The following is a 25,684-nucleotide window of genomic DNA, read 5'->3' on the forward strand; positions in this document are numbered from 1 at the left end:
TGGAAGAAAAAAAAAGTAAGTCTTTGATAATATTCAACATGCATTCTTAATAAAAGTCTGAGAACAAGTAGGACTGTAGGAAACATATTCCAACATAATAAAGGTTATATATGACAAACCCATGGCCAATATCCTCCTAAATGAATAAAACCATGAATAAGCGCTAATAAAATCAGGGATGGGAGAGGACTGCTGCTATCCTCAATGTGACTGAAGCATTAGCTGGAGCGATAAGGCAAGAGAAGGGATACAAATGGGAAAATAGTAAGTCAAATTATTTTCAATTGGAGATTATATTATCTTATACCCAATGTTCCCAAAATCTGACTAGAAAAACTGTAAAAATTATCAATAATTTCAGCAAAATGTTACGACTTACAAAATTTACTAGTCTTAATACATACGAGTAACAAGCCTTCTGAGAAAGGGATCATGGATGGATACACTCCTAGTCCCAGTTTCTCAAATAAAATAAAATAGGATACATATAACAAAAGAGGTAAAAAAAAAAAAAAAAAACCTCTACAATGAAGACTTTAAATGTATGAAGAAAGAGATTAAGAAACACACTCGAATTTGAAGACCTCCCAAGCATATATAGCTTGGTAGAATTAACATTGTGAAAAAAGAACTTCCTATCAAAACAATTTATTGATTCAATGAAATCACAACATCCTCACCTCATTTTTCACATAAATACAAAGAAAATCCTCAATTTGATATGGAACAACAAAAGACTCAGAATAGTCGATTAGTCCTAGAAAAGTGTTTGTTTCTATGCATTCTGCTAGTTTTAACTGCTAAGTGCATCTGTCTATGACCCCAACTTTTATACATCTGTTTCTATTGAGTCGATTTTGTTCGATATTAGAATGGCTATACCACTTGTTTCTTGGAAACATTTGCTTGGAAAGTTGTTTTCCAACCTTTAATTCTGAGGTAGTGTCTTGTCTTTGTCACATGCATTTCCTGTATGCAGCAAAATGCTGGGTCTTGATTACTTATCCAGTCTGTTAGCCTGTCTTTTTATTGGGAAATTGAGTTCATTGATGTTAACAGATGTTAAGGAAAAGTGATTGTTACTCCATTATTTTTGCTAGAGGTAGAATTATGTTTGTGTGGCTATCTTCTTTTGGGTTTGCTGAAAGATTACTTTCTTGCTTTTTCTAGGGTGTAGTTTCCCTCCTTGTGTTGGTGTTTTCCATCTATTATCCTTTGTAGGGCTGGATTTGTGAAAAGATATTGTGTAAATTAGGTTCTGTCATGAAATATCTTGTTTTCTCTATGGTAATTGAGAGTTTTGCTGGGTATAGTAGCCTGGGCTGGCATTTGTGTTCTCTTAGGGTCTGTATGATGTCTGCCCAGCATCTTCTGGGTTTCATAGTCTCTGGTGAGAAGTCTGGTGTAATTCTGATAGACCTGCCTTTATATGTTATTTGACCTTTTTCCCTTACTGCTTTTCATATTCTTTCTTTGTTTAGTGCATTTGGTGTTTTGATTATTATGTGATGGGAGAATTTCTTTTCTGGTCAAATCTATTTGGAGTTCTGTAGGCTTCTTGTATGTTCATGGTCATCTCTTTCTTTAGGTTAGGGAAGTTTTTTCCTATAATTTTGTTGAAGATATTTACTGGCCCTTTTAAGTTGGAAATCTTTACTCTCTTCTATACCTACTATCCTTAGGTTTAGTCTTCTCATTGTGTCCTGGATTTCCTGGATGTTTTGAGTTAAGATCTTTTTCCATTTTGCATTTTCTTTGATTGTTGTGTCAGTTTTCTATGGAATGTTCTGCAACTGAGATTCTCTCTTCTATCTCTTGTATTCTGTTGGCGATGCTCGCATCCCTGACTCCTGATCTCTTTCCTAGGTTTTCTAACTCCAGGGTTGTCTCCCTTTGTTGTTTCTTTATTGTTTCTATTTCCATTTTTAGTTCTTGGATGGTTTTGTTCATTTCCTTTGCCTGTTTGTGTTTCCTTGTAATTCTTTAAGGGATTTTTGTGTTTCCTCATTAAGGGCTTCTAGCTGTTTACCTGTATTCTCCTGTATTTCTTTAAGGGAGTTATTTATGTCATTCTTAAAGGTCTCTATCATCATTGTGAGAAGTGATTTTAGATTTGAATCTTGCTTTTCTGGTGTGATGGTGTATCCAGGACTTACGTTGGAAGAATTGGGTTCTGATGATGCCAAGTAACCTAGGCTTCTGTTGCTTATGTTCTTATGCTTGCCTCCCACCACCTGGTTCTCGCTAGTGCTACTTGTCCTCGCTATATCTGACTGAAGCCTGTCCTTCCTGTGATCCTGGTTGTGTCAGAACTCCTCAGAGTCCAGCTGTCTCTGTGATCCTGTGATTCTGTGACCCTGTGATCCTGTGATCCTGAGATCCGGGGTGTGACAGAGCTCCTGTGAGTAAAGCTGCTTCTGGGATCCTGAGATTCTGGTGTGACCAAGCCCCTAGGATCCTGGATGTGTTAGAGCACCTGGGAGTGGAGCTTCCTCTGGGTGTTGTGGGACTGGCTGTAGAGTTCGTTCGGGCCCAAGGTCTGGCTCAGACCAGAAGGAATCTGTGCCACTGGTCGGATGGGGTTCCCGAGTTCCTGGATCCCGCTGGGCCCAGTTACTCCCGGTGGAGTTGGGACAGATGGTATGTCCTCCTCACCTCTGCTATGATCCTGGGAGTGTTAGAGAACCCGAGAGTGGGGCTTCCTACAGGTGTTGTGGAACTGGCTGCAGAGTTCAGGCCCAAGGTCTGTTTAGGGCTCTGGCCCAGACTGGGTATGGAACAATTTTTAACACTCAAAATACTTGTCTGGCCTTTTTCTCTTCATTGGTAATGAGAATAATTGTAACTCAAATCACTTTTGACCACAAAAGCAGAGTATTTTATATCTTAAGACCTGCATTTTTAAATTAAGGATCCACCTTAAAGGTCGCCAAGGCTCTGAGTAAAGCAACAGTTTATATGTTTATTTCAATCACCAAGAGTGTCAGAGGTTAGAAACAGGACCATGTAAAGACACATTACCTGGGTGAACCTTATTCCATAGTTGATCTCAGCTGAAACAGATTTTCGTTCCTTCTCTGTTCTAACAGGTCTATCATCCAAACCTCGGCAGAACCTATACAGCATCTGCCCTGTCTTGGGGCCAAATTCTTTCTGGAGTTTTGCCATTGTCAAACACTGCAAATCTCCACAAGTCTTAATCCCCAAAGATGCAAGCTTAGATTCCATTGAACGCCCAACTCCTAGGAAGAGGAATACGTACACAAATGACAAACTATTAAAATTTTGGTCATTTATTTACATATGCACAAAACATTAACTTAAATTTTATACAAAAAAAAATTCATGACAAATACCAAGATTAAGATCTTATCCACAAATCAGTAATTAACATTCTTGCTGAATAATTCATTATGGGGCTGGAGGAATGGCTCAGTGGTTAAGAACATTGACTATTCTTCCGAAGATCCTGAGCCCTCCTCTGGTGTGTCTGAAGACAGCTATAGTGTACTTACATATAATAATAAATAAATCTTTAAAAAAAACCACACAGAGTAAAGAATTTGCTATGATCTGAACCTGCAGGACAGACACAAACACTACAGAGATCAGAATGGAACTGTGCTGAGATGATGTTGTCTATAGACATTCATGATGGCTTCACCACATTTACTCTGAACCACAAGAGGAACTGATGACATAGGCCTTATCTCACAAGGATGTGACATGGAACTAAAGCTGCTAACTATAATCATGGTGGTGTGCAAGGGAGGGACATCTGTTCCTCTTAAATCAAATACTAAATGAGCATCTTGAAGATCCGTCCTATAGCTGGGCCAGAGTACAGCAACCACTATGTCTTCCCATACAATGTACACAAGGTTTCAGTGCTACCCAAGACATTGGTAAGCTCTCCTGCCTCACACCATATCTAAAGATAAATAGGTATTAAAGATAAACATTTGAGAAAACAGTTTACCATAACTCAGGTAAAGTCTTATTTAAATAACTTCATAAAACAGTTATAAGCAGTAAAAATTACATGTCTGTATGCTGTTTCTATGATATCAAAAAAGAGCAAAGTCTGCTGACATCTTTTGTTCAATGTGGTCATGTAACTCTTGCTTCTACCCTGAGTGGTCTCCTGTGACAGGAAGGACACTAGTCCATTCTCTGCTAAGACAGCTCATAGATACAGTAAAACAGGACACAGGTGAGAACTTGACAGACTTCTAAAGCATCTTTGCCTTGGAAGTAGACCATAAGTTTAAACAGTAAGACTCTGTACCAGTGCTTCTCAACCTTCCTCATGCTGTGACCCTTTAATACAGTTCCTCATACTGTGGTGACCTCAACCATAAAATTATTTTCATTGCTATTTCATAACTGTAATTTTGCTACTGTTAGGATTTGTGATGTAACTCTTGTAGATAGAGGTTTGTCAAAGGGACTGTGGCTCACAGGCTGAGAACTGGCGATGTATACCTTGGAAGAAGGATGCTGGCTATAAATAGCACAAGTCAGAACAAAGGACAAGCAGAGGCAGCACTGACCCTGACTGTATGTGGATGCAAAGGGCGGGCAAAGGCAGCACTGACCCTGTGTATGTGGAGATGATGGTGTGGGAGAGGCAAGGCTTCAGAGAGACCTTGGAATGGCATCACCCACACTGATAGATGCAAAGGAAGCACAAGCCACCTAATGCAATGGAACAACCATCGTCAGTGTGGACAACTAATCTGCTGGGATGAAACGGTCCTGCAGTGACAGTGGGAGGGAATGATGGAACTCAAGCCAGGACCAGAATGGTTAATCATTCAATGTAATGCACCAGAGTTCATAATGGAAGGTCATCTGCATAAAAAAAAAAAAAATAAGTAACCAGGGCTCAAGGCCTAACTAGCACTGCCAACCAAGGAAGAAGATTTTTTTTAAAGGGGAGGGGATGTGTGACCTTAAGGAAAAAGCTGTGGAAGCTGCTGGTCAATCAGCTGGGGCATGATGTGTGTGCACCTGCCCTTTAGAGGAACCATATTAAAAATGGGCAATAATCACAAACTACATAGCCACACATGGCAGTCCACTTGATAAGGAAAACGAAGTCTTTGTCATCCACAATGAAATGTCAATGGTGATAGAAATGTTTGTGCAACTCAGTAGGCACTTGCTCAAGGCTTAGGAGAACAGGAAACATGGCCAAGACAAATGAGGAACTGTTAACAAAAAATGCTGAGGTTGAAGGGCCTTTCAACAGCTACATGAATGTGTGGAGTTGGAAGTCACACACTGGATGCAAAACTTAAGCCCTAGCCTTGTGCACAGGGTTCAACTGCTTTGCTAAGACTAAGACCCAAAAGTCCTTAGTATTGAAACCACTCTTAGAGATAATCCTTTCTTTCACTGGTAACTACACTGAATTAAGTATACATTTGTCCTCATAGCACACAGTCATCTGTTAGAGCCCCTAATAATCAGTCTTGTGTTCTACTGCTTACATCCACTCTATAACTGCTTACTACTTTACAGAGTACATCATAAGCTAAGTGCATAATTAGTGAGTACACAGGGCTAAAGAGAGTCTGGGCTGATAGCAATAAAGTTATTCTAATTATTAATTGGAGAGTAAGTTTTCCTGAAAGCATTAGCCACAAAATAAAAATAGATACCATACTTACGACAAACATTTCTGGGTATTAACTCAAGTTAAGCAAATTAAATAGGATTCTTTATTATAATGTTCAGAATTTCTAATGCATAGAGCCCTCAAACACACACACACACACACACACACACACACACACACATACACTCTCTCTCTCTCTCTCTCTCTCTCTCTCTCTCTCTCTCTCTCTCTCTCTCTCTCATTCACTCCTGTTTAAAAAGCCTAGCGCAGTGCTGAAGCAAAGGCTCAGCAGGTAAGGGTACTCTGTCTTACAAGAGGGCTGGGGTTTGGTTCCCAGCACCCACAAGACAGCTCATAGGTCCTTAACTCCCATTCAAGGGGAGTCCATGCTCTCTTCACCGGATCTCCACAGGCACCATAGGTGTGCAGGTGGCATGCATACAACATGCAGACGAGACATCATACACATAAAATAAACACTAGGCATGGACACATATGCCTGTAACCTCAGTGCTATGAAAGTAAGGTCTGCAGAACTCACTAGAGAGTGACAAGAGTAAGATACCAGACATCTTCCTCTGGCCTAAGCATTGCACATACACATACACACTCTCTCTCCATCTCCCAAAGATGTGTATATCCTCCTGAACACACTCTGGGAAAAGATCTGTAAAAATGCTATCTCCAGAACAGGAATGACATGCAAAAGTCGGAGTAAGTACATACCAAAAGTACCCAAGTCAGTTCAAACTTGGGGATTTAACAGGATCCATCTGAGTGGACCTGAACAAGAAGCCAACCTTGGNGGGNCNTNGGGGNGGGGGGGGGGGGCGTGAGGGGAGGTCAAAGAAGAAATACAATGCTTTAATGCCTCTGAGCACAGGAGAGGATATGTAACCTCACAGATGCCTGTTATAATATATGGGCTGAAGATGATTGTGAGTGCACACTGTTCTTGCAGAAGACCAGAGCTGGGCACACCTATAACTCCACCCCAGGACTCTGTGGGCATCTGCATTACGTGCATGCCAACACAGAAAAGAAAGCCTTCCTCACCCAGTGTGATAGTGTGCAAGTAGGACCCCAGTCCTCAGGAGGCTGACTGAACCTTAGCAACATGGTTTTCGCCACTTAATACTACCACTGAGCCATCTCAAGAGTAAAACAAAGGTCTTGCCATTCAGAAACAAAGGCCTGCTGGGCGTGGTGGCACACGCCTTTAATCCCAGCACTTGGGAGGCAGAGGCAGGTGGATTTCTGAGTTCAAGGCCAGACTGGTCTACAGAGTGAGTTCCAGGATAGCCAGGGCTATACAGAGAAACCCTGTCTCGAAAAAACCAAAACCAAACAAACAAATAAACAAACAAACGTAAGCAATGACAAAGGTACTAGATTGAGAGCTATAAATTACTTCTATTTTTTAAAGGATTATAAAATTCAATTCAGTTGAAAATGACTTTTTATATTGTTGTGTGTTCCCCAAAACATGCTGAAGCCGTACCTCCTCATTTTGAAGTTTTCACAGGGACTATATTTGAACACAAACTGAGGTAAAATGAGGCACAGGGCCAATATGACTGATGCTATTGCAAGAAGAATTTGAGACCACACAGGTTGAACATGAAGGAAAGATCATGAGGCACAACAGGGTGGCGGGGAGGGGACACAGAGACGGAGACCCTACAAGCCTTAGAAGCAGCAAACCCTCTGATGTTTCCATTAAGCAGGCACTATGCTGCATACCTGGAGAGCAGCACATGGGAGGCAGACGTAGAAGAATCTAGAATTAAAGGTTATTAGTAGCTGCATAGGGAGTTGTGGGTCAGCCACATCCACATACCCACAACTTTCTAGCCTCCACAAAACACAAGTTCACAGACACGGAGTCTATGATGTCATGGCAGCACTAGAGCAAGCTGATATAGCTGGTGTAATAAACATAAAATTTACACAAAGCTTTTAAAATACTTGCTCTAACTTAAAACTTGTGTTATCACAAATATTTGCATTGTGCTAAGAAGAGAATTTGCTATTTGATCTTCCAAATTAATTACTTTTGAAATTTAATCTTACACTGAACATAAGAAATAGACCACACATTCTAAACAGGGGCTACAGTAAACTTTTAAAAGTAAAACTAGCCACCATAAAATGGCATTTCAGTTGTTTACGATTTGGCTTCTAACAAATTTCTAAGATAGTTCATATATATTTTCATTAGGTTTGAAATACAAGCCTGAAACGATTTGGCTTCTAACAAATTTCTAAGATAGTTCATATATATTTTCATGAGGTTTGAAATACAAGCCTGAAAGTTCTACTAAATCTACTTGTATACACATGGTCTCCATCTCTAACATCTCCCTGCAAATACAAAAACAATATAGAAAAGGTTTTGCAAAGCTGGCAAGGTGGAATATAATCACACAAAAACAAATTGCTACTTTTAGCAAAAACAAAAACCCAAACCCCCAAAAACAGAAAACGGAAGGTTTCTTGTCAAAGTCCTGAAATTAATTAACTAATTAATGAATGAAACTAGAGGAATTTTTCCGAATAAGGCCCATTCATTTTCTACTTTTCTTTTTTTTTTTTTTTTCTATTTTTTTTATTTATTATTACTTTCTTTATTTACCATTTTCTACTTTTCAAACTGCTGGACTGTGAAGTCTGAAATCCATCACTAACTTGCAGGCTGACTTTCCATTTTTACTGTTGTTCCTCACTCCCTTTTTTTTTGTTTTGTTGAAATGGGATCTCAAGCAGTCCAGGATGGATTTGAACTCCTAATCCTCCTGTCTCTAATTCCCAGGTGCTAAGATTACAAATATATGCTGCCATATATTTGTTCTTTTCTCTTCTGGGTTTTCTTTTTTAAAAATCAGTGTTAGGTGGGGTTAGAGAGCTCAGTAGTCAAGAGTACTTGCTGCTCTTGCAGAGGACCTGAGTTCAGCTCTGGGCACCTACCTCAGGTAGCTCACAATTACCTGTAGGTGCAGCTCCAGGGAGATACAAGCCCTCTGGCCTCCATGGACACCTGCACTCACATGTACATATCCCACACAGACACACATGCATAAATACACTTAAAAACTATACAGACTAAAATCTAACCTTTAACCAGTGCTACTCAAACCCAAGGCATCACATGCCTGTTGTGTACCCACACTGACCTCACATGCCTGTTGCGTGCCCACAGTGAACTTCATCTGCATTTCAGAAGCATCATATCATAGAACAGAACCTTTGTTTTCAGCTCAGATATAAACCATCTAACTATGAGCCTAAGGAAATGAAAGCTGGGCTGCCAAGTCGATGGTTCCCTGGGGAAAAGCACTTGCCTAACAAGCATGATGACCTGAGTTCAATCCCCCGGACCCATAGTTGAAGGAGAAAACTGATTCCTTAAAGTTGCCCTTGGACCTCCATACACAATGGTATATAACATGCACAAACACAGACTCAATAAAAAAATTTTTTAAAGTTTTTAAAAGACTGTAAGTTAATTTCATGTTTCCTTTAAAATTATTTCTCTAAATCCTTGCTCTTGTTACTTAAATACTTGTAACTGTTGCTTTAGCCCAGGTGGTCAAGTGCTAGCTGAGCCTGGAGATGCTCAACTTCCTTCTCCCAGCTTGTACTACTGGAATGCCTGGATTCTGGGTTTCTGTGCCAACAGCTAGGTTTATAAATTCGGTACTGGGAATGAAACCCAGGTCCTCTGGCAGGCTAGAGTAGCCACCTACCAAATAACATCAGTGAGAATATGTAAAGTAGAATCTACTAGGTGAAAGCTAAAATTTATATTAGATAAATCAACAGGATGTTTAATGTAGTATTTCATTTTCTGTATGACTGTTAAAATTGTATTTAAAAAGAAACAGAAGACAGTTGAGCATGTCAGCATGTGCATGTCACTCCAGCACCTGGGTGCTGAGGCACGAGGACGCAGACAGGGAGAGGCGGGCAACCTCAAGCACTAAGGCACTAACTATTAGGATCCTGCCTGAAGACAAGCCGCCTCCCGAGAACAGCACAGAGGCACAGAGAGCACCGTCATCTGCCAGGACTTACCCGGCAGGTTAGTGACGAGCTGCCCTCTGATGAAATCGTCTACTTCATCTGGCTGCAGGTGGTACTGACCATCAGGCTTTGCTTTTTTAGTTGCCATTCTAGCAAGAAGAATATTAGAACCTGTGACATTGAAAACAAAAGAAATGCTCAGAAATATACATATACATTTCTTAAAATTTCATAAAACAAATACGTAGATTCAATCATTCAAGTATCTTAAAATGCTAAAAACTAATTCAGTTTTGATAAATTCAAACAAGGCACGTGTACGTACACACACTCACTTGGTAGTTTTATTTAATTTTTCAGACTATGGCCAGTATGGTTGCTAGATGAAGGTTTTTCTTTATTTCAGTGTCTCTTTGTGATGGATATAGGACAGAGAAAACAGGGCGAGGGGTTAACCTGGGTGTGGTAGCTCATGTAAATAATCCTAACACTCAGGAGGCTTAAACTACCTGTTGGCTATGGATCTGAAGCTAGCCTGGGCTACAGAGTAAGAGATCCTGTCTCAAATCCTATCTCTTCCACTCAATAAAGCAAAAATAAAAACTGGTTAAATTCCCAACCCCAGGACCTAGGTTATATGGGGACAACAAGCTACAAGGCTTTGGAAACAATGCCCCAAATCAGACCATGTGACATGAGAGGGTCTTAAGGGCTTCAGAGTGCAGGGGAAGGAAGGTCAGCGGTGAGCAGAGACACTGGGGGCCTGCAGTGGGATGGAGAGCCATAGAAAAGATAAGCTTTCCTATGAAACAAAGAAACATCAAGACATCAGAAAAGTCCTGTACTGACAAATTACAGAAGAACCAAGAAACAATGTATGATAGATACAATAAATATAAAATCTTATAAGGAGTTGAAGCTTAGAAAAGCCATATCAAAATTATAGCCGTGGCAAGTTTAGGAAGTTGGAGAGACAAGGTGGGAAGGCAGAGATTACCAAGTGAGATTTCAGTTTCATTCCATTTTTAAACTGAAAATGTATTTATACCACTTGTAAATTAAAATAAGTGTGATTAAAAACAAAGAATTAAAACTGTGTCTGACCCTGAAATACAAAGCTTGGTAGGAAAGAAGGCTGACTTGTAGGCCAACAGTAGGGGGTGAAAAGGCAGGCAGACAGTAACTGTAAATAGTTCCCATGTATTCATCATTTTTTAAAATTTCAGTATGCTATGGTGTTTCACATTGTAAAAGCCCTGCTGGAAGATACTCAGTTGGTGCACTCTTGGGAATGACTGGTATAGGGGTCAAAACTGCTCTGATTTCATGTGGCAGAATCCTGTATTGTACTAAAATCCCCCTGCTGGGTGGGTGGTGTGAGACTGTATATCTAGTAGTGTTGTTTTGCTAAATGGACATGTTATCAAATTACCTGCCACAGATATTTATTTTATGCCCCTGAATTATTTGTGCTGCTCTCAACCTTGGTCAAATATGTTTCTTTCTAGTGAATAGGTGTTCAAAAAGAATCTTAAGTGTCAAAGACATTAAGAATAAGAGATTTCCAAGTGCTTATCTCTGATGGACCTCAAGAGCACCATCCCCATCATCCCCTGAGGGCTCTGGAGCATCTTAGAAACAGGGTGGGAGGACAGTGGGGAGGAGTGCTGAGAACTGCCGTCTCCTGCAGGACAGCGCACAGTGCACTCTGGAGCTCACAGGAGCTGTGCTCACTCTCCTAAGAAGACCTGCTAACCACAATTCCAGAATGAATGGGCTCACCCTAGTTAAGAGACTACTGGCAGTCAGGGGAAGTAATTTATTCCACAAGTTTGGAATGCTGATCGGTTGTCCACTCAGACAGAAGGTCCTACAACCATGAGCATGGCAGTGCATGTACCAAGAATCAATGGATCAATAATAGAAACCAAACAAAAACAGGACATAAACATGGGAGGGAACCTGGTAGTGGGTATGAGTAAAATACTTTGTATACAAGTACAAAATGATGAAACTACCAAAACAGTAAACAGAATATTTCTAATTAAAAAAAGAACACAGCTTGGGTGAGATGGGCTAATTTTAAAAACAGAGAAGGAAATTTCTCATATGCATATCTCAGACTATCCAGATCTTCACCCAAATCTCATTCACCAAGTGTGGTAGTTTAAATAAGATGCCCACGGCAGTCTCAGGCATGTGAATACTTGGTCCCCAGTTAGCAGCACTGTTGGAGACAGCCTAGTTGGAGGAAGTCTCTCACTGGGTCCAGGCTTGGAAGTTTCAAAAGCCAGGTCCCATGTCTAGTTCCTTCTGCTTCCTATTTGTGGTCTGAGATGTGAGGCGTAATGTCTCGGCTTCCAGTTGCCATTTCTGCTGTGTGGTGCCAAGCTGTGCCATTTTGGATCCATACCCATCTAGAACTGAGAGCTCAAAACAAACTTTTCTATATAAGTTGCCTTACTATATTACAGCAATAAAAACAAGCATAAGTCAGTCTATCTTCTCTCTTAAATCACCTCAGGGCCAGGTACCGGGCAAGTAAGAACCCTTCAGTGAAATGCTTTCCCACTGAACCCTCATGAGGCTATCCCTAATCCCCACAGCTTTCTTCCTCTTGCTCATGGCCATCCAGGTGGCTCCCCAGTGCTTCCGCAGCATGTTTGTCCCCACCCACAGAACCACTGATCCTTTCTCTCCCCAAACCCCACCTTGAGACAGTCTCACCACAAATACAGGCTGGTGTGTATTCCTCAATCCTCCTAACTCAGTCTTCTAAGTGCTGAAATAGCCCAAGTGTCACCACCCCTGGCCACTAGTTCTCTCATCAATGTATACTGACCTATCTGTGGTGTCACCAAGTTACCCACATGGGTTCAAAAGACAAGAATCTGAGGGAAAAGAGCTTGTGAATGAGAATGTAGGAGTAAGGCTAGAAATAAGTGCAGCATGCTTACAAAGCTTTATTACTATCCCTCAAGCCTGCAGGACAAAGTCTCTGCTTGGTAAACAGCCATGAGTAGGAAAAGGTGGCACAGACAGCCTGTGCTTCTCAGGTCTAAAGATCAGAGTTTAAAGTTAACATAAGGAGGACCTGTGTTAGAAAGAGCTGAATAAGCCAAATACAGAACAGACGAAAAGAGATGCCAGAACATGGAATTGCAGAGAACACTGCGATCCAGGAAAGCAAAGGGCAGAAAAGGACACCTAAGCTTAACTTCAAGTTCTATGCTGGTAATCTGCGTTTAAAGGAGTTTCTGTTCAAATTTGAGAAAAACAAACATTTAAATTTAATTATTCCTCCCTTTTATTTCTTTTTGAACAAGAAAGAACTTTTCTGTCCTGTGCTACAAAAATTCTACCACCAACCACTTAGTTGTATTTGCACACTTTTATTTTACTGTACAACTGTAAGCAGTGATAAAAGTAAGGGAAAGGACACTTCTGCAATGTGTAGAAAGCTAAGCTGTTAAACTTCCTTTACACCAGGAGAGAGTTAAGGATTCCAATTGCTGGGTAAAACAAGCACACAATAAGCCACATACTAACCAATTCCAACAGAGGCAGCACATTTAGTCTTGTCTTTGATTTCAGTACGGAGGGCAGCTGCAAACTCCTCAGGAGAAAGTTTAGTCTCTGCAAGGATGTCAGTGACGTCAATCAGTGCTTCATCACAACTGACAGCCTCAATGCTGTGTGTGTAGCTATCAGAACAAAGAGAAGGCAGTGAGTGAGTCACACCTATGGGCTGCTCTGGGAGTTGTCAGATACTGCAACACCACCCTACCACCAGCACACATCACAACACAAACTTCTAATCTTAACCCTTCCAAAGTGCCACTATTTAGTTATCTGACTCTGATACAAAGTTAGTGTTCTAATCCTTTACCAAAACTACTATAGCAGAAATGACTGGACCCAGAATACCCTTGTACACATGAAAAGCTTCAAAGTGGCAAATGGGTCACAGTTAACAAAATTTCAAACATGACTTATCAGAAAACTTTATGAACAAAAGTTTACACATATCAATTCAATGACAGCTGTTCATCTAAAAGCAAATAACTACTATTAACTAATATTAAATCCCTATGACTCTATAGGACAAAGGGGTCAGTCAGCCTAAATGCTGGCTAGGAGAAACACACCCATATCTTCAAGGAAATGCTGTTCCTTTTCCTAGCCTTATGAAATATCCCTTGATAAAGAACTACTTGTTTTGACAAGGTAGACAAGAGGCATAATCTCGAAGTCATCCAACAGACTCAGACCAGAAATGGCAGACATGGAAAAAGGCCTCACAACCAAGGTCAGTCTCAGTCTACTTGTTAGTACAAAGCTTTTGGTAGGCTACAAACCAAGCCACCAAAATCTACTCATTCAATAAATAAATGCTAAAAATGTTAAGAATAAATGGGTTTTCCTTTTTTTTTTTTTTTTTTTAAATAAAGACAATGACTTTTCCTCTGAGAACAGAAACATGCCACTAAAAGTATTCACAGAAGGAAAGTGTAAAAGCCCCTAGCTCTCCCTCACTTTTTAGGCTGTAGGTGCAAGCTAGTCATCTCCTCTGGGATGTGGAACTGAGAAGACAGCAGCATCCCTAACAACTGGTTCTCAGCATTCCTTTGGATGTCATCAATGCCCTAAGCTTGAACAGCATTGAACACATTTGTGAAGCAGTAACACCAAACTGCTATACTTGAAGTAAGAACAGCTGTGAGAGAGGACTGAATCTTTCCATGTATACTTTTCATTACTATTAAGGTACTATTAAGGGCAGAGACTGGACATATTTTCTCTTGGTGAGACTGGCACAATCAAGCATAAGAAGAACAGGTGGCCTCTGTGGGTCTGCAACATCCTCTGTGTGTATATTACAACTTTCAGCTTAGTGTTTTCATAGGGCCCCTGAGTGTGTGAATGAGTGGGGTTTCTGATTCTTGTACCTGTTCTTGGACTCTTCTGTTGGTTTGCTTTTTATCCAACTACTTCGGTGTAATGGATTTTTCTTATTTTGTTACCTGTGTTATCACCTAGAAGCAGGCCTGGGTCAGTAATTCACATCACTTAAAACCTTTTCAATTTACACAGAGTCAAGGAGTTTTGAGACCTCTTCTAGCCCTTTACAAAAAAGAAAAACTACATGATTCTGGCTTTAGAGCATATACAAGTTGCTAAATAATCTTAATTCTTTTTAATACTGACTTAGTATTAAAAAAGCCTACACTGAAAAAGAAATCATTTATCTCCTTTCCTTAAGTTAACTCTAATTAACCATTTTAAAAACAATTACTAGAGACTCAATTTATAAAAAGTAATTTTGGAGGGCTGGAGAGATGGCTTAGCGGTTAAGAGCACTGACTGCTCTTCTGAAGGTCCTGAGTTCAAATCCCAGCAACCACATGATGGCTCACAACCATCCATAATGAGATCTGAAGCCCTCTTCTGGTGTGTCTTAAGAGAGCAACAGTGTACTCACATACATAAAATAAATTTTTTTTTTTAAAAGTAATTTTTGGCATGCTTAAAGATTTTAAGATGGCCGGGCAGTGGTGCATACTTTTAATCCCAGCACTTGGAAGGCAGAGGCAGACAGATTTCTGAGTTTGAGGCCAGTCTGGTCTACAGAGTGAGTTCTAGGACAGCCATGGCTACACAGAAATACCCTGTTTTGAAGAAAAAAACAAATAAATAAAATAAAAAATAAGAAGATTTTAAGATGAAAAACTATTTTTCTATGTCTGTGTTACTAGCTCATCAGTTTTAACTTTACTCAGTTCCAATGGGTTTCCCTCCATTATCCTGGCTGGAATTGAAATTCTAAGACACAGTACATACTATTGCATCTCACTTTGTGAATTCTAATCTTAAATTATAATGCAAATGTAATAAAAGAGAAGAACTAAGTGAGACAAAAGCAGCAGCAGCAACAACAAAACACCAGAATTCTCTGTCAGTCTGCTTCAAGGGGAAGAAACACGGGCTCACATCGTCTGGTAGATTTCACATCACAATATGCAGTAGCTACTGAAGCTACATTTAAAGAAAAAGCAGCTATCAAACTGGCAGGCAAAGAAAAGGATCACAGGAGAGACAGAAATCTAGAGACTCTCACAATGAGTAATCAAAGTAATCAAGGTAATCAAAGCAGCAGAGCAGAGGGAATGGGCCTGAGCGTGTGGTACACAATACCTTGCCAGTGTTTCATACATTGCTTGGGCAACTTCCCTGCATGCATGAAAATCATATGGAACAGCTTGCAGATTAGGACACAACTGTTTAGCATATCCAAAAAACATTCCGTTCTTAATGCCAACTTGTCTAGAAAGGAAAGAAAACAAAGAAGAGATTACATAGGAGTCCTCAGCTGACAACCAAGTAGTAAGTGTGTCAATTCTCCCCATGCCACTGATATACAAGTTCCACTAACTCCCCTTCTCATCAGGGGTTAACAATAGGCAGTAGGAAAACTTACAAGTCTGTTGTCCCCCCAACTGAAAATACAACTGTCTCACTAGAGTATATGACATCTCTTTTGTCTATAGCTAAACACTTGTAAAACTTGACCTCTGGCCCCTTTGCAGAGATGCCAGCATGCCATATGCTGGTGATATCACAACCACCACAGAGCAGGAATGTGCTGTCAAACAAATTCTCTTCTTCTAATACATGGCACAGTATAGCCAGGCTCATCCCCCAAAGACAAAGCAGATAACAAAAGAACTACACAGAACAGTGCTATGTGACAGACAGACAAAGTGTACTCATCCTATTACCACCCAATTCCCAATTGACCAATTCCAATGCTCCTCAATGGCTCCGCAGTGGTTGAGATGCCAACAGCATTGAATGGTAGGACATCACTCTGGGCAGGAGCCAGGGTTCCACAACTTTGAGGGACCTAATTGAAAACGGTAAATTTTAAATCTATTGTGTCTCAATGCCCCACATTACCTTTGATATTTGGAGCATTCAGCATAAAACTACAATTATGGAATTATACATAATTAGTAAAATTCCATTTTATTACTCTGTAAAGAATCAAGAAAAAAATCACAGTAAAAACACAAGCAAAATAAAGCAATGTTTCAGCAGATTACATAATACTGTGCAGGATGATCATGGTTATTCCATACATCCATTCAGTAAAATTCACCAAGCATAGACTTAGTTGGCAGTATGTATGCTTAAGAAACAGGATTGTTTCTTGGCCTCTTTTTAAGATAAGGAGACTAACCAGTCTTCTATTATTATGCAGAAGCTTCTGGGACTCTCCTAACATTCACTTCAGCAGAGAACTACTAAGAATTAGGAAACCTCTCAAGTTATTCAGAAGCAAACCCAAAACTACATGCATTTTCATATATATAAAAGCAATAAATTATTTCAGCATCAAGTCTTAAATGCACAGAGGACCTAACAAGAAGCAAAGACAGGAAAGAAGTAGTGACTGACAGTAAAGTTAGCTGAAGCAGTTATGTGCAGTTACAGCATCAGGTATTCTATAAGGTGCTGAGTGTGCCCCACAAACAGACCCCAAGATGTTTGTGAGCATGTCCCTGAATCTACCCAGCTTGATCTGAGTTACAGTCAGCAGGTCTTAATAAACCAATATGCTTATTAATACATGGAAGTACAAATACAATAGTTTAGATAGGTGAAAATAGTTTAAATGTTATCAGAAATGATGTTTCTATAATGCATAGTTTTGAAAAAGGGTAAACTTTTAATAATAAAACTCTAAAATATATAAGTTCAACATTCAAATTAAAGTCAGTAACTCAGTCTTAAGGCATACGTCATACTGATCCTACATACATTCTATTTCCTTTCCTTTAAAAAATTTCTATATATACAAAAAATTTCACAAACATTGCTTAGGAAAAATGCTACTGGTGCTTAGGAACTCATGCAACTTTCCATAGAGAAAAGTTTCTGTGGACAGCTGCAGGTGAACTTGTGATCCACCTACTTACATCTCAAGTGCTAGTGAAGTACAAACGATGCCAGAACACCCAGGGTTTGCTAAGCTTTTGGGTCTAACCCAGGGCCTTGTGCATGCTGGGCAAGTACTCTTCCCACTGAGCCATATCTCCCACCATATGGCCAAGTGTGAGGTCACTGCACACTATAAACAAGTTCTGAACTAAAGAAACAAACTCAGGAGGCTTCCCCATAACTGAGGGAAACACATACTGTTCTTGGGAAGATGCTCATGAAGCCAAGATTGGTTTCAGAGAATATAAACCAGTAAGGACAAATCACAAAAGAAGTCTGCCAGAGGCATGATGCATGCTGGGATTGCAGCACTTAGATGGTAGCAGAAACTGGATTTTGAGTTTGAGGGCAGGTTGGGATACAGAAAAAGTTTCAATCCAATTGAGCTACACAATGATAACCTGTCATACAACAAACAAAGCCTGAGGTGGCTCTAATAGAAAACAGTGATTCATGTGTCCCTCCTCAGTAAAATCCATGCAGAGTAAGTTATTAAAGCTCTACTTCCAAGTATGTGGTACTTATGTATGTAGAACTCATGTTGTGTTTTAAAGTACAGCACATACTCTTACTGCCATAGGCTTGGCTAAGACACGGTTCTTTGGGGTTGGACTAGGCAATATAAAAAAAAAAGCATCAAATCAGTACTGGTCACTCAATACACTACATTATCACAAATCCTTGTCATTAAATAACTGTAAATGTTCTTACAAAAGAATGTGAACATAGAAGTTTAAAATGCCCATTTTCTTACTTCTGAGGGTGTGTTTAAGGCACAGCCTTGAATTTGCTGTGCAGCAGCCGGTGACACTAAGCTCCTCCTAGTGCTGTCTTTGCCTCCCACAGGTTACAAGTTAGCATTACTGTCTGTCTGCACTACCATGTCTGTTGCTTATACAAATCTAGCCCTTTCTTCAGGACATGTAGCTCCACACACTGCACCATCTCCTCATACTGCATTCTTTACAGCTCCACTACTACTCTATGTCAAGCTCAGTTATGCACAGGACTAAGTTGTCCAACCTCAGAAACATTTCTCTGATAAAATTAGGAGATTTGTATAGAAAAAAGGGAGACAAGAAATTGTTTTGAATACCTTCATTGGGAAAAGCATTCTAGAAAATAGAAAATTATAATGAAAGTAAGAAAATCCACAGATGTGGATTTACTTGGTTTTGCTTTTCAAATTTATTTTTATCTTTTTAGTCAAATCTGAACTAAACACACACTATGTAACTAGCACTTGTGACTGCCACATACTATCTGGTGCTCATCTTCTCTCACCCCAACTATTTTGGCCTTCTGCTTGGTGGTTACACTCATGGTCAATACAAATACACCACCCAAGTACAGAGGCCAGTGAGTCCAGTACTACCAAACTAACAACACACCCACCCTGACACAACCTTGGACTTCCACCCAGCATTCCTCCTTGAGCCAGTTGGCGTACACCAAGACCTAAAGAGGAGTGTGGCATGTCCTGAGCTCTCACTTTATCAACTAGCAAATTCTACTTCTGGGCATCTTTATGTCCTCATGCACTGGTCACAACTGTCCATTAGTAGCCAGGTTGCCATTCAACACTATCTATACACAAAGCTCTGAACTGCCTTTGCTAACAATTAGCAACAATTCTAACACATTTCCATTTTACTTAATTATCCTTAGTAAAATAAGTTTCAAAATTTTGGCCATATCAATTAGCAATAGTAAAACACAGTTTTGTTCATGATAAAACTAAACTTAGTGAACATATGTTTGACATATCATAAAATGGCTAAGAACATGTTTCATAGCTATGCATACTTAAATATATTTCAGTAAAATAAAATTTTAATAAAATTACCAGTATTTTAAACAAACTACTTTGATAATACTATGATTAGCTCAAATATTTTATGTTCAGATCAGACTTCCTTAAATAATCCCAAATCTGAAAATATTGAAAACTATAACAATTTAACTTCTTCTATAATCTTTCAATCAACGTGTATCAGTGATGCATGAGGGCTCACTCAATAAGGCAATAATGTCTGAATTTAACTAGTAAAAAAGAAAACAGATTTCTCTGAGTAGTTATTACTCCTTCTGTAGCGGTATGTATACTCCGGTATACTTTCTACATTGTTTGGTTATGGGGTTGAGTTTAGGTCATCATGCTTGTGTGCTCTCTCTAACTGCTGACTCATCTCACTGGCGCTTACATAGTTTTCTGCTATATAAGGCAAATAATAATTGTGGCTTCCAATTATTGTAAGATAGCTGCCTACACTAAAGTTAGTAATAACAAGTTTATACATTCTTACTAATTTGAAGTGACAATAGGTCTGATGGTATTAAATACTTTCCTTACAATTTAAAAGGTAATGAAGTTTCAGCTTCATGATCTGTGTTTGTGTTTTCTTGAATATATCTGTGTACCATGTGTGCCTTGTGTCCACAAAGGCAGTAAGAATTAAGTCAGTCAGGACCTGGAAGATGGAGCTGTGAGGCACTATGTGGGTGCAAGAAACTGAACTTTTAATCTTCTGCAAGAACAGTGGCTCTTCACTGTTACCTTTCCAGCCCGAGTTCTAACATTTAAAAAAAAAAAAGGTGTTTTGGGGCTGGAGAGATGGCTTAGTAGTTAAGAGCACTGACTGTTCTTTGAGAAGTCCTGAGTTTAGTTCCCAGAAACCACATGGTGGCTCACAACCATCTGTAATGAGATCCGATGCCCTGTTCTGAAGACAGCAACAGTGTACTCATATACATAAAATAAATAAATGAACCTTAAAAACAAAAAAAGTAGTTTTTATTTGTAAGATTGAATAAATAAGGCCCTACTTACCACATTTCAAAAACAAAGAAAAAAGTAACTTTCAATTTTATACCTCAAAGGCGATAATTACAACAATGCCTAATTTTTTTGTTTGTTTATTTCACTGGAGGATATATCATAAGGAGATATTATATTATTTAAAATTAACATGTAGTGTAAAAGGACTCAGGATACAAATATTTCTTTTCATATGTATCAATATATATTGAAATCATAATCTTGATATACAAGACTTTATCTTTCTAAAAGTACATAAAAACTTACTATCCATTAAGAATTAGAGCTCACTTAGCTTCTACATACCTGGCTTCATAACTACAAGAAGCAATTTCAGCTTTTGACAGAACAGAATCAATTCCATTTGTTTGTGTAGAATCTTGATTCTCCCATCCTGATGAATCTGGTATATCTGCTTTAAGATAAAATTTAATTATTATGTTAAAAATTTGTTTTCCTTAACTTTTATTAAAGAAATCTGTTTTCTATATTTTCAGATGCAAATGTTTAAATTCCAAATACCTATTGAATTGGAATTATTTTTATATTTAGTACAACAAAGCTAATAAAACTGTTTTCTTTCATTATATTCTTCAGCAACAGTCAGATAAAAACACATCACATCACAATAAATGCAAACTATCTCTCCTGTAACACAGTCGCTCAGGGTAGACAAGGGTGAAGTGATCAGGGAGATAAGCTCTCTCCCCTTGCCTTAGGAGAACTATGCAGCTCACTGTAATGGGAGAAAGTTAAAAGAAAATACAAGGTTTTTAGAATGATTTTTTTTGTTGTTATTTCCTAAAAGAAATTTCTATAGAACTTTAAAACTAATATGTTAAAGAAAAATCAAATTTCTGATAAAACAGTAACTTAGTAATACTTTTTAGATACTTTGGTTTCTTGTTCCTTATATTCAGAAATTAAGCCAGTGTAATCAGATAATCTAATCTATACACTACATATATACATATATGCACATACATATATAATATGTATATATGTATAGTACATAAATATGTCTTCATATACTATAAAGATGCTTCATCTTCAAGGTTTTTCGTCTATACACACCAGATAAAAACAGACTAATAGTATTATTTCCTACTTCTAAGTTTAGCAACTGCACCTTCTTGGTAAAAACTTGAGCTCAATTACAATCAGTAGTAACTGTTTTACAGAACATAATTCTAGACTCAGCAGAACAATAACTCACCAACATTTCTAATATCCAAACCAAATTTACAATCTCACCCAGATATATAAAAGTGCCCAGCCTAGAGAACCTAGTAGCTACATGACAGAGATTCACTAATAATTGAGAAGTACATTAAAGTTTTGGTCTTAGTCTCAGGATAATACTATTAGGTTAAAGATAAAGTATGTTTTTATACAACTTTTTATTAAAATCATACTACATTCTTCACTTGATCTTAGCCAAAAGGCCAAGAAGCGATTCATACTACAGTCTTAAAACATGATCTCAAACATGTTTTTACTCTATAAACATCATTAGTAAAGCAAGGCTCAAACTTATCACTTTAGCTAATCCCAAAGCTGTTGTTGTAAATACACTACAATAGCACACCGCTAACAAACTACTCACTACCTCTTTTTCACTAAATTAAGAGCCTCAATGCTCCATGAAAACAACCAAGTTATTGCACCACCAGAAAAACACAACACAATATCTGGCTTCATTAGTACAATAACTCTTCCTTATCTGACCAATAACCATGAACATCTTTACCTAATGTACAACCTGTGTAAATATTTCCAGATCCTAACACTCATACATGAACACCACAAATACAAGCCAAACTGGTGGGAGTTAACTGCTACTTGCATCTAAAAATAAAAACAAGAGTACGCAATGTGCACTATGTCTTTTGGTAAAATGTAAATATATGCCACACTCTTATGAACTCAAGACAGAAAGTGAGCAGATTATTCAGTGTTTCTGTATCAGTCCACTATCTAATCTATAAGAATTTAAGGGTTGTCAGTAACAGATCAACAGAGGGTACTACTAAACAAAGAGCACAGCCACAATCTGCTATCTTCCAAAGTTATAACCATGAATTATGCTTTAAAAGGGAGTTACATGACCTTAGTATTTGAAGGACTATTTAAATAAGAGTCTCATTTGAAGTGAAATCAGAATGTGGTCCATGCGCCCCCAATGCCCTGGCCTGAGAGGCAGCACCATGGTGTTCCTCTTCACTGGGCTGGCTGACCTGTTCCACAATGCAGCAGAGTGCGTGGGTCTCTCCACCAGCGGAGTGAGTTGCTTCATGTGAGATTCGGGGAAATGCAGGGATACACTGTCCTCACTGGAGGGCAAAGTAGAGAACTGCTGATCAAAACTTGACAAACTAGACGGGCACATGGAGAATGTGGAGGAACGGTTGGAGAAATCAGAGGCCAGGACACAAGTCTGTGAAAAAGAAATCGCTGAGAATAAATCTATGACTAATACGATTTTTTAAACTGTTGCTCTTTAGAATGAAAACTGAAGTTTGTTGAAGGGATAGAAAACATCTGCATCCTGGGAATCCAGGCAGGGGTAAAAGGCCCCAACCACAAAGTGCAGAGGTCAAATGGCTCTGAATGACATCATCAACGAGATGATTCAGGAGACAGCTCACAAAGGAAGTCATGAATGGATGAGACGCCCGCTTACACAAACCTAAGTTCTGAGTATAAGGAACAAGAAATCAGTCTCTAATAAAGACTAAAGATGCTTTTTTGGTTCTAATATTCTGCCTCATCTAACCACACAAACCAAAATATTAGAACGACTTTTATAAAGCTGGTGTGTATAAGTCCAAGAGTCTAACTTCTAAACTGATCATTAGTACTCTGGGGTTTGGGTGCTATCTCTAATAATGATCTAAAGAAAGAGAGATCAGGAAAAGTGGAACAAAAGAACAGGAAAACAAGTTCTGGGCACAGGTGTGGCTGTGAACTTAATAAAAGACAATCTAGTCCTTTTATGTATAGCAAATATTTTTTACAAGCTCCAAATGGGTCAAAGGGCTTAAGATACAAATATGAATGTTCTCAAGTTAAAATAAGAATATCAAGGTATTATAGTCACTTTTTCTAAGGAGAGGAAAATCTTGTGTCAGTTTCAATACCTAAATATTTCCCCTAATATTTGGCTTCTGTTGCACCATCCAACAGAAGTGAAGGAGATATGAATTATAGAAGGCTGTTAAAATATTATAAAAAATCCAGTGGCTACAAAGATGAAGATAATTAAGTTATCAAGGAAAATATTTTACTGCAAAACCATGTATGGCCAGACAGTGATGGAAAGCAAGACAAAAGAAGATCAGCTCCCTGCTACTTTCAAAGAACAAGTGCCTACCAAGGTCAAAATCTAGATGCAGACTGCTCAAACAAGCAGCTGACTTAGACTCTACCCACCAGTCTGAGCAACAAAGAAACTTAGAGAATCCACCAAACATACATATCTGTTTTTTTTTTTTCACTAAGTATTCACTTAGTGTTCAATATGTGACAAGTGTGCTTCCTTTAGCTACACATTTCTTGCTTTCTATAACAAGTTTTTATCTTTTTAATAATACCATATAGAACACACAGAGAGAAAAAGCAACCGTGTCCAAAGGAACACTAACCGTCAACCATGAAGTGACGCCTCCACAGTCAGGAAGGCACCCCACAGTCTACTGACACAAATCACTAGGGTCTCAAAGCCTCTGAAAACATTGACCAACTAGGAAAAGCCTTAGAAAACGTGAGAAGTGGATACACATACCAAGTACAAATGGGAGTCTACAACTGCCCTGCCCGATATTCACTGTAAAGCAGATGACTGCAACCAACAAAGACTAAGTGTAGAAAAGAAATCCAGACATCCAGACTGTTTTGCCTCATCAGGGTCTCTAAAATTATCCCCGGGTTTTATATCTGACAAAACAGGGAACAGAAGTAACTGGGATAAAACCAAGCTAGAACCTCTACTGCGCTGTATGTATTATGTCGTCTGGTTAATGTTTTTCTAAAAGAATTATTTTTAAAAAAAAAATTGTGGTTTTACAAGATACTCTACAAGGAAACTAATGTGAAAGACTTTCTAGGTAAATAGTTCTTAATAACTTTAAGGCAGGGCAATAAAAACACATGAAGATCTTATGATTGTAAAGAGACTAGTTTTCCAAGACAGCTATGAAGATGTTTCTTCTAAGAAACAAGTTCACTCAAATGAAGCATTTAGATTCTAGTTCCAACAGAGGTTGTGTCTGTCCTTCCTTGAATCAGTTTCCCTACTCTGTAGCCTTCCCCTGAAAGTACTACTCTGGTGCCATCTCTAAGGCTGGGATTAGGTACCATGGTGTCTAACTTTAAATTCTTAAAAATACTGATGAACACAATCTTCAGTATCTTTACTGTGACATAAGCCAAATGGCTAATAACTTATCCAGATCAATGTTTCTATGAAACAATCAAGCTTTTCATTCCCAATCTAAATTATAAAAAGTAGATTAATCACCGTTTTAAAAATCATACCTGAGTTCCAGGAAAACACCATCATCCAATTCCAGAAATCATTAACTATATACCAGTCATCTGTTTATAGATTCAGATTTTGTTTTGATTCAAGTTGTCACTAGAATCCTTAAAGCCTTCAGCCTGGAAGAGCTAATTATTCTAATTCTACTTTTACTTCTACAGCACCAACACCACCAGCAGCATCCGAGGCCATCCATAGGAGTGTATGGGTTCAAGAACGCGTGTGTACCTGCTTTTCCTCTCAGGGCTCTATTCTGGTAATACTGCCATTCCAGCTGCGGGTTAGCACCAGGACGTAAAGGTGCCTTTCCTGTGCCTCTGTTACTTGTAACAGCCACTGGTTTTCCTGTGAGAAAAAAAATTACATTTTTTTTCTCTAAGTACAAAAGGATGTTAAGAATAGGTAATAGAGAAATTTTCATGAGATTTTAAAGTTGTTCTTTAATCATATGGGCATTAAATCTTCAATAAGCTAGTATACCCATCACCATATAACTCGCCTAAGGTTTTCATTTTCATTAAAAGGGACAGTTTCAGCGAGTTTTTTTTTTTTAAAAGATTTATTTATTATTATTTGTAAGTACACTGTAGCTGTCTTCAGACACACCAGAAGAGGGCATCAGATCTCATTATGGATGGTTGTGAGTCACCATGTAGTTGCTGGGATTTGAACTCAGGAC

At 38.7% G+C, this 25,684-nt stretch overlaps 1 protein-coding gene across 4 annotated transcripts in view; it reads right to left on the minus strand.

Annotated features, from left to right (window-relative positions):
* The window catches only part of Rev1 (REV1 DNA directed polymerase), a 75,171-nt gene that overhangs the window by 7,310 nt on the left and 42,177 nt on the right, over positions 1-25,684 (minus strand). Inside the window, exons 9-16 of one of the 4 annotated variants that reach the window (XM_029539221.1) lie at positions 25,234-25,350; positions 22,703-22,902; positions 20,772-20,880; positions 16,426-16,550; positions 15,842-15,970; positions 13,196-13,350; positions 9,698-9,817; positions 3,022-3,242 (exon numbers count right to left, since the gene is read on the minus strand). In XM_029539221.1, the coding sequence (XP_029395081.1) occupies positions 3,022-3,242; positions 9,698-9,817; positions 13,196-13,350; positions 15,842-15,948 (603 nt within the window). In that variant the 5' untranslated portion in view covers positions 15,949-15,970; positions 16,426-16,550; positions 20,772-20,880; positions 22,703-22,902; positions 25,234-25,350. Of the gene's footprint in view, positions 1-3,021; positions 3,243-9,697; positions 9,818-13,195; positions 13,351-15,841; positions 16,551-20,771; positions 20,881-22,702; positions 22,903-25,233; positions 25,351-25,684 lie in introns of all 4 variants that reach the window. The other 3 variants (XM_021199202.1, XM_021199203.2, XM_021199204.1) reach the window with 3 other exon arrangements.

This window comes from Mus pahari, chromosome 5 (assembly GCF_900095145.1).
Source record: "Mus pahari chromosome 5, PAHARI_EIJ_v1.1, whole genome shotgun sequence".
Taxonomy (NCBI): domain Eukaryota; kingdom Metazoa; phylum Chordata; class Mammalia; order Rodentia; family Muridae; genus Mus; species Mus pahari.